This window comes from Symphalangus syndactylus, chromosome 21 (assembly GCF_028878055.3).
Source record: "Symphalangus syndactylus isolate Jambi chromosome 21, NHGRI_mSymSyn1-v2.1_pri, whole genome shotgun sequence".
In the NCBI taxonomy this organism is placed as follows: Eukaryota; Metazoa; Chordata; class Mammalia; order Primates; family Hylobatidae; genus Symphalangus; species Symphalangus syndactylus.
In genome coordinates this window covers 71,323,275-71,333,536 of record NC_072443.2, presented here as the reverse complement: position 1 = coordinate 71,333,536, position 10,262 = coordinate 71,323,275, and the positions used below count along the sequence as shown (strand labels likewise).

Below are 10,262 nucleotides of genomic sequence, written 5' to 3'. Positions count from 1 at the left end.
CAGGGCTCCTGCTGTGTGCCAGGTGGTGTGCCACCTTCCCTCTCTTCCCCCTGGGGAGGGCCAGACTTTTCCAGGAAGGCGAGGGTAGGCACTGATGAGGGAATTACCCTGGCTCAGGCAGAGCAAGTGCAAGGCTGGGCTCGCCAAGTCCCAACACACCTTCTGGCAGCAGAGTCTATTGAGCAAAATCTTCAGATGTCTGGGTCGCGGGGCAGCCGGGGATTTTCGAAAGCACTGAAGTGAATGGTCACGTCAAGAGGCTGCCAGCCTCTCACCTGCTGTCAGGAAGAAAGGCTTCTGGTGTCCAGGGAGTCAAGAACGACTCACTTAAGCAGGAGTGTGACTAAGATGAGAGCGGATTCAAGAGCGCTACTGACAGCCGGAGTACACTGTTAGATCTCTCCCAGAAAATGATGGACGAGAAACCCACAAGGCGGGGAGTGTGGCTCCCTGCCACGGTGCCAGGCCAGGCCATGCTGTTGGCATGCAGATACTCTGGGAGCATTTTCCAGTCTGCGGTTAGGATGCCAGAACCTTCCCTCTTCTGCAGTTGGGATTGCATTTGATGGCTCTGAATGGTCCTATCTGTAACCACTAGGCACCTGAACATGAAATGAGCTGTCACTTTGCAAAGCTACACTGGTTCCCAATGTGGTCCCTATGGTGGGAAATAGCAGGTTGCAGGACATCTAAGTCAGTACCCAGGTGGAGCAAGGAACTGTCATTTTCTGGGCATCTACCAGGAGCCAGGACCTCATCAGCTCACTAAATCCTTAGAACTGTCTTACCATTCTACAGAGAAAAAAACGGAGGTTCAGAGAGGTTTAATGATGCGCCCAAGGTCACAGATGCAATTTGTACCTAGTATGTCTTACCTGCAAGTCCCTCGCTCTGTTCTCTTAAGCTTTCACCCAAGCTATATAAGTTGGTGGAAGGTAGGTCAAATTTTTTTTAAGTTTTTAAAACACCATAGTAAAGAAAGTTAAATGGGTCTCTTTCCTGTAGCACTTCTGAGAGCCTTTGATACACTGATGATCACTGTGAAACTTCAAGAAGGCGTCTATGTTAAACAGTCATTGCCAAACACATTTGGCCAAAGCTAGGCATCTGGCCTACGTGATGTTTCAAGGAACACGCTTTGGGGCAAGCTGTGCATTCAGTCTCTTGAAAACTAAAAGCCAGGGCTCTACATTAGATAGCTTTGATTCAAACCGTGACTGCCCCACTTACTAGCTGGGTAACCTTCCTGTGCCCAAGCGTCCTCATTTGTAAAGCAGGGAGTTAGGATTCCTGCATTCCACAACTATTTATTGAGTTTTTACTAAGTCTCCAGACATGGAGGGCTGTATCACTGCTTACCTCATAGAACGTGACTAAGATGGGAGTATATTGCAGGGGTTAGCACACTTTTTCTAGAAAGGGCCAGAGTGTAAATATTTTAGGCTCTGGGCCGCACAGTCTCTGTTGCAATGACTCCATTCTGCTATCGTAGTGGGGAAATCAGCCAGCCATAGACAATATATAAATGAATAAGTGCGCTGTGTTCCAATAAAACTTTATTGACCGACACTAAAATTTGAATTTCATGTAATTTTCACATCACAATTATTCTTCAAAAATCATTTAATAATCATTAAAATTATTTATTTATTTATTTTTTGAGATGGAATCTCGCTCTGTTGCCAGGCTGGAGTGCAATGGCATGATCTCGGCTCACTGCAACGTCCGCCTCCTGGGTTCAAGTGATTCGCCTGCCTCAGCCTCCTGAGTAGTTGGGATTACAGGTGCACGCCACCACACCCAGCTAATTTTTTGTATTTTTAGTAGAGATGGGGTTTCACCACGTTGGCCAGGCTGGTCTTGAACTCTTGACCTCAAGAGATGCACCTGCCTTGGCCTCCCAAAGTGTTGAGATTACAGGTGTGAGCCACTGCGCCCGGCCTAAATTATAATTCTTTAAATATTGTTTTCAACCATTAAAAAAATGTAAAAGTAATTCTTAGCTAGAGGGCTATGCAAAGACAGGCATTGGGATGGATTAGGCCCATGGGCTGTAGTTGCCAACCCCTGCTATATTCAATAGAGTCACTGTGAAGATTAAATGTGTTTACATAAGGCATTAAAACAGTACCAATAAAATGTGCCATTCTTTCTACTTCGATAAGTTTTGCTATGATGATACCAATCCATGTTGCATAGAACCAATGAATAACTGGCCAGGCATGGTGGCTCACGCCTGTAATCCCAGCACTTTGGGAGGCTGAGGCGGGAGGATCACTTGAGGTCAGGAGTTCGAGACCAGCCTGCCCAACATGGTGAAACCCTGTCTCTGCTAAATCCAAAAAATTAGCTGGGCATGGTGGCACATATCTTTAATCCCACCTGCTTGGAAGGCTGAGGCAGGAGAATCCCTTGTACCCAGGAGGTGGAGGTTGCCGTGAGCCAAGATTGCCCCATTGCACTCTAGCCTGGGCAACAAGAGCAAAACTCCGTCTCAGAAAACAAGAAAAACAAAAAATAAACCACTAATGAATAACGGTCAGAGGGCTGGGAACATAAACAAAGGTTGTAGAGTGAACTGTTGGTCCCACCACTTCTACTCACATGTGTCTCCATTTCCAGTTCACTCAGTCTCATCTAGGCCTAAGCTCCCACTCGAGATTTATCAACCTCTGCAGCAGAGGGGCCAGCCCAGCCGGGGTGTTGGCATTCCTGCCTCTGCTCAGCAGCCCACCAAAGTGGTCCCCATCTTGCCAGCCAGCAGAGGCCACACGCGACACCACGACACGATTAACGGCATTAACAGCGCCGGAGGCCGCTGATTGTTCTAAGATGAATGGAAGCCACTTGCAAGTCTCCCTCTTATTCCCCTATTTGTTTGCTGCCTTCGTGTGCATTGTCAGGATGATTTCTACAAGCAGGGGTTGCTTGGAACTTCACAGTATATTTTATTAGAGGTTTCTGCCTCTTGGAAATGCCTTGGATTCACACATTTGCTAGATTGCTATAATTCCAACCAATAAGATAACTCTATTGGAGACTTCTCCAAACGGGTACAAATTCCTTTTAATGTGAAGAGGCAATGAATACAATTTATAAATCTGCCTGGTTCCCAGACACCGAGCGCTCCTCATTCTGGGGCTGCTGTGATGGCTGAATTACTCAGGCTGAAAAAATGATTCTCATCTAGAATTCACACCATGAGTGTGTTTGTGGCAGATCTAGGGGTTTGTACCTCAAACATCTCTGTGCAAGAAGCCTGCGGCATTTATGCACCAATGAAAAAAATCCCATTCTCAATTAAGAAGATATACATGTGTGTACGTATACGTGTATTTATGCACAACCCAGCAACTAATGCTTAGTAAGCTTCTACGGTGTGATCACGGCAGGTGCCGTGCACATCTCTACTTCTCCCATCAACTTTCACCTTTTGCCTTTTCAATAATAACAGGACAGTAAACGTCATTTTTAAAACATCGAATGTTTAATGATGAAAGACCGTATTCATTACAACACTGTTTGTAGACATAGAAACATCAAGCTGGTGTCTAAAATCCCACTGGACTTTATTTACATGCAGGCTGTAACCAACTTTGCTCTTTGTTTTAGTACAGGAAAATTCATGAATTAAAACTTGAAAACACAATAAAACAATCACAAAACAAGTTCTCTTCATTTCCGGTGTCATCAGTGAAGCATCAGGATGAAAGTTCAAAAAAAGTTTTTGCTCCCCGTTGTTAAAAACATGGTAACACACAACCCACCTCTGGGAGCACTGCGCCATGATTCCTTGGAGCAGAGAACACAGCAGGAGCACATACACCTCTAATCCCTATTTGATAACTGAGGGAAATGGCCCGGTTGGCTGACTTGCCCAAGGACACTCAGGCAGTCAGAGGTAGGAGTCTCACCTAGTTCTGTGGTTTCCAGGAATCATATCCGTGTGGTGTTCTACTCTGTTATTTGAGAGTCCCCGGTTGACAGAACCAGTGGGACAGCTTGGGCAAGTAGGTCCTGGTCTGGCCTGTAGGGGTAAGACACTGGCAGGCCTTCAGGTCTGGGGTTTCAGGGCTGCATTTAAAGTTACAGTGCTCAACACTGGCCTCACTAAGAATCCCCTGGTCTGACCCTGTTTTGAACAGGAAGTTGAACTCTTTGAAGAGTTGGGTGTTAGATATTTAGTTTTCTTCCTTCCTGACTCCTCCAAGCCTCTCAGCTGGCCTTCTTGGATTCATGCAGTTCCACAACTGAAGCATTGATTAGAAACTGCCTTGAAGCGTTTCCCAGTTGTTTGGGGTGGGTTTCGTCCAGGGAAGGAATGGCAAATGGGTTGCACTTCAGGAAGACATGCTAACAATGAGCTCTGAGGATTCTGAGTCTGGATTCAGCTGGAAAGAAGCGCTGTGACTGATTAGTGATGTCTGGCACAAGCTGGAGGTGGGTAGGGAGACAGTTGGGGTCAGTGTCACTTACTCTAGGTCTAGGTCAGGAGCACGTGTAGGAATGGGCCAATTTCAGCCTGTGCCCTCCCCTCCACAAATTCTTCCCTGTTATAACCAGCACTGCACTGATGCACGATTGGGACTGTATAAATGCTTAGGGACTGGATGCCTTACAGTGAGCCCCCACCCAGCCTTGTAGTTAATGCCTGGAGAGAGGCACTATCAGGCAGAACATCACACCTCCATGTCTGCCTTCACTCCCCAGGCTTCCAGACACATCCTAGGATCCCGTCTCAGAAAATCAGAGCCCCCCTGCAGTAGCTAGTTGTCTATGTCCATTGTACTTTCCTGACAGAAGCCCTAAAGACAGGCCGTGGGCTTCCTTCAGTGGTTAGCCAACAGAACCTTCTCAAGAGCTTTGATCCTAACACAAAGATGGCTCTAACCTTCCTTGCTATGGTTTGAAGGGTTAGGAGTGGCCTTCCAGAACCGCTGGGAGGTCAGGGGCATGCTAGACCAAGGGCCTCCTGGACGTCCCTTATGTTCTTTTCACCGCCCAAGGTGGAGTCTGGCTGGTTTCCATTTCCATGCCGCATGGCCGTATGGCCGTGAAATCAGAGAGCAAAAGCCTGGGCCCTTGCTGGCTGAAGTCGTCATTCCACCCTTGATCAAGAATAATTGAGCAAGAGCTGCTTCCATGATCCTGTCACACTCTAGCCATGGGATTTCTCAAAGGGGGTCTGGACACTTGGTGTCAACACTGGAGTTTGGCTGAGGACTAGAGAAAAGCTTTTTGCCTCCCTTTCCGTCCACACGACTGGAAAGAAACGACTTTTCCTCGTGCCTCCCCTGTAAAGGCCAAGTGCTTGCTTTGGTCCACACCTGGTATGGGAGACAATTCCCATCCTCCTCCAAAGGATGGCACCAGTGCCATCAGCAGTGGGGGAACTCACAGCGAACTCCTCAGGCACAAAAGCAAGCAGAGGGGCATGGGGTTAGCAAATTGCATATCTGTATCCAAAACGGCCTGGGGGAAACATCGACACCCCATCCAATCCCTGTCCTTCAACCCTTCCAGATCCTTTCCAAGACTTCTGAAGGGCCAAACTTGGGTCACGTTCAGTACAAAAAAAAGAGGGCGAAGAATGGACTTGCTGTTTTATCAGAACAGACCCATTTTCAACTCAAAATCCTGCGCTATTTACACTCTCTTCCTTCCAGCGCTAGTTCAGGTGCAGACCCAGGACAAAATAATGGGGGATGGATCTTGACGTGTTTTCAGTGGTTTCTTAACTCTGCCTCAGCACCTGCAGCAGCAGGCAGGAGTCTCCCTAGCATGGGGCAGTGAGTGAGCTTGTGTGGCTTTTAACTTAGTAACACACTTTATTCACATCTCTGAGACATAGTTGACCTAAATCCAGTTGGCCAGAAACAGGGGTTGTCTTTTGAGGATTTTCAGTCCTCAATTAGCAAATCTTAGCATCATCTCCATTTTCTTTCCTTAAATCCCATTTCCTTCCTTTACATCATTGCAATCCATCTCAAAGGTTACACTTAGGAGACAGTTCATTTTCTTTCAAATTTTGATGATTCTTTTGCTCAATTTTGTCTTCTTTTGCATCTTTGAGGCATGTACTTAAGATACCCAGCTATTTCAGCTTCTGATAAGTTCTAAAATACAAAGTGAGCTTCCGATTCACATTGGAAATATTCCACAGGTTAAAAATTAACTATTATTCTAAGGCTACAATCTATACACACAAAAATAAAGATTTCCAATGTAAATTTTACTATTTTATTTGTGAAAAAACTACAAGCAGAATTCATAAATAGACATTTCTATTTAAAGCAGGAAAATGATAAAGTGGCTTCTAATAACATAGTCGTGCACATGCCAGTAACAGGAATATATTAACATCTTTTATTTGCTAGACAAAGAGCAGTGTCCAATATAAATTTCCCCCAAAACATTTAAGACCTGTGAATTTTTGACCAGTTCACAAAACCACCAACTGACACTTTAGCATGAAGAAAAAAACAAACCTAACAGACTGTCAGCTCTAAAGACATTACAGAGCAGAAACTTCCAAAAGCGTTATACAAGCTGTCTTTCTGGGCAAATGAAAAATATAGCTCGTATAATACATTAACAAAAATTCACAAGATAAGATTGTTTTGACATACTTAACAAGCATTCTCTATTTGTCTCCAACAAACAAAGCTAAGGAAATAATGTAACCATCTTTACACAGTAAATTAAGGTTACAAGTCATACACAAGAACAGAACTGCTTGCGCATTAAAAACTGTTCAGCTCCATTGTCATACTCTAAATGTTGGCTCTTAAACCATTTTCGGTTACATACAAGCAAAGGTTATTACATATTCAGCAATTAATAAATTTTCAATAATTTAAGATACGGTAGCTAACAAAAGTAGACTGAGAATGGTCTTGATAAGGCAGGTGAAACATCTTAGTGGAACTAAACTCACAGAAGCTTCTGCCAATGTTTTTAAATATCCAGACTGAAACTGAAAGGTTTTGATTAGAATATTGTGTGGGTGTCAAGATGTTTTTTTTTTTTAACTGCATGACTCAAGCAGAGCAAGTCAGGTAAGCTCTGTGTGCGTGCACACACACGAGTGTGAAAGATTGCGTGGTATTAAAACAAATGGAAACTTGCAAGCATAACACTGTGCTTTTTGTTTGTTTAACCTGCTTTCTGTGCCACTGAATACCAAGTATTTCTGGTCCTCTTTTAATATATAGCTTTATAATCTACACTAGTGTTTTTACACGCTGCCTACTAATTGTAGGGCATACTGCAGACACAGGAAGTTACAGGAATTCCATTTCCAGAATACATGCCTGAGGGATGTCATCAATTTCCAAAATGAAAAGTCTGTACCTACTACCTCACTACCCAACAGAATACACCACAGCAGCTGAAGGGCTGGCCCTGTAACATCTGATTGCTTAGATAACTCCCACTGTTAGCTGCGGTTTCTACGAAGCTGGTAATTTCATGCCACTTGTTCTAAAGCAATCTTCTTCCCCCTTCCTTCACCCCTCCCCATTCTTTAATTTATCATGGAGGCAAAACTGAAAAACCAAAACATTGGCATGAATGAATTAGCAGCCTATGAGTAGCTGGTTAATCAGCTTTTTCCACTAATCTATGGGGTCCAATCACTTTACATGAAACTAGTTTTTGAAAAAGTACAGTGTGTCTGAACAAAGTGCATACCAACAGTTATTGGTTCAAAAAGCAGTGCAACCTACATGAGTTTGGTGACATTTAAGTTTTTTTAAAAAGTTAAAAACAGCAATTTCTTAAACCTCTGGAAAATAAATATGGCTGACTAATTTACCCTCCCTGAGACCCTTAATAAAAGGAATATTAAAACTTTAGAAGGAATGTCTTTGCAATATCCCACTAATACTAAAATGTGGATTTAAAATTCATAGTCAAATCACTATGTATTATATATTCTGATGCTTACAGAAAGCATCTGATTTCCTTTGGTTCATTAATAAATACTTTAAAAATGTATTTAAAAAGATAAGCATAGCTTGCATCCCAGACACAAGCGTTATTTTAAAAAGGGGGGAACATTGTCCATGCATTTGAGAATAGGACCACAGCAACAAATGGCACTGCTTTACAATCTATACCTTTGAGAAAAGAATTTAAATTATGGTACCTTAGTGACTACAGAATAGTTTTAATGTAAATGTGAAAGGAACCTTTCCTGTTGGCTACTCAATTCAAGCTGTTAATTTTTTTTATCTGTTGCCTCCACAGACAGAAATTACTTCTATTATTAAGCAAACCAGGTTTTTAACACCAAAATGTGGTGCTTCATCACAAATTGGGCTGCCCTCACGTGAGTCCCTAACGGTCAAATAAAGAGAGGTAACCTCAAATTCTCATGCTTGAAATGTCTCTGAAGTACTACAAACTCTGTATCTAAATGTAAAAGTCAAATAGAAGAGAGACCCCACATCCAAACAAAAGCAAAACAAAATTTTAAAGTTATTTTAATAAGGAAAGGTGGAATCTTATTAGTGGTCTTTGATTATTATTATTTTTTGCAAGACAGTAAACAGAGTGAGAATGAAATAGAACAGTTTATTCAAGCTATCTTTATGTCCAGGAAGAAAAAAGATTACATGCTGCTCGCGGTAAGTACGAGCTTTCCCTGCAACTCTGGCTGCAGGCGCGCAAGCCGTTCACCACTGGAGTTCCTGCCACAGCAGGGGATTGAGAAATGTCTCCAAACACTGAAAAGCTCCATGTCAGGACTGGATGTGTGGTTGATAACCTTTGTTCAGTAAAACAAATCATAGTAGGTTTTGAGAAGGGAAAACAAAGAATGCTCACAACTGAATCGGTAGAGTGAAGGTTTATGAGACAAAGGGACATGAGGCAAACAAATTTTAATTACAGAAACCACCACTGCAATGTCAGGCAGAAAGTAGGAACAAGGAACTAGCTTCCTGTATGGACCAAAAATACAGTTTATAGACTGTTTCAATCCTAAAACTAAGACAATTTCTAGATTTACCTCAGACATGAGTAGAGGTCTGGAAAATGGATGGAATTCGAGTTACAGAATACCATATTTTCACGAGTGCTTATGTAAGAACAGCAAATGATAACATGTAACCGTAATTTACATGAATACTTGGCATTCTGGAGCTACTTTAGTTACTTTTGAATGATCAAAGCCCTCCCCAACTAAACCACTTGTGATTTGTCAGCTATTCCATTGCAAATGCAGGCTATCTGGAGCAGTCTTTAAATTTGAGATCACATTGTTTAAAAAATATATATTTTTATATCGTCCAGTACTCTTTAGACAGATGAGAGAGTCAAGTTCCCACATCGATTGGAACATACTTCATGTAAGACTGATTTTAATTAAATTTCAGCACTTTCATAGAAGGGACTGTCCCAGATCTGTAACTGTTCAATGTTGTATTCACTTCACAGTGTATCAAGCACCAGCGTTGCCATGGATTGGTTTCAAATAACCCTTTATATATAATTTTATATTTATATATATATAGTTATATCAAAACTGATAGTACATAGTATAACTGGAAGAAAGAACTAAACTTAAAAGGATATGCTGAAAGGATGGAGTTTGTGAACACAATAAATAAAAGTTCCCTCCCCCTCCCAACCCTCCCCCCGCCAACAAAACAAAAACAAAAAACCAGTTGTAATGTACATGGAAAATTGTGCACAGCAGATTTTTTTTTTTTTTTTTATAAAAAGTAGATTCAGGAGCACATCCAATTATAAATGATTGTTAGGAAAATCATATAAAACAATGGAATACATAAAAGTGTCAAGAGTAATCGTCAGGGTGCGAAATTCCTTGGTGGCCAGATGCCCATGGCAAGCAGAAAGTATCCTGGCAGCATCACTAAGAGGTCGATGTCCACAGAAGATTCTCCAGGGATGCAAGCAGCATGGGCAGGTGGAGGATTTGAATTTCATACCCTGATTCATAGTTTTCACAATTCCATGTGCAATTTCAGAAAGATTCATCATTGACTGCTGACATGTCGCCCTTTGGCGTGGAGGAACGGGAGGAGCCCTTGTCTGTGCTCTCTGACCCCGAGCTGCTCTGGTTCTGCTGTTCTGACCCTGCACTGGAGGTCACTGTGGAGGAGGATGTCGACGAGGAGCGAGTCTTTTCCTTAAAGTCTGTGATAATGACGGTGACGTTGCCCACAGTTACTGCCAACTGCTGTGCAGTGCTCCTGTCCACGTTTTTCAGCCGGGGCCTAGAAGCAACACCACAA

At 42.8% G+C, this 10,262-nt stretch overlaps 1 protein-coding gene across 2 annotated transcripts in view; it reads right to left on the bottom strand.

The window, feature by feature from the left end:
- Positions 1 to 6,226: 6,226 nt before the first annotated feature.
- Positions 6,227 to 10,262, bottom strand: part of RYBP (RING1 and YY1 binding protein) — a 72,595-nt gene continuing 68,559 nt past the window's right edge. For both annotated transcript variants that reach the window (XM_055259045.2, XM_055259047.2), the window contains one exon: positions 6,227 to 10,244. In XM_055259045.2, coding sequence (XP_055115020.1) covers positions 9,992 to 10,244 — 253 coding nt within the window. In that variant the 3' untranslated portion in view covers positions 6,227 to 9,991. The remainder of the gene's footprint in view (positions 10,245 to 10,262) is intronic.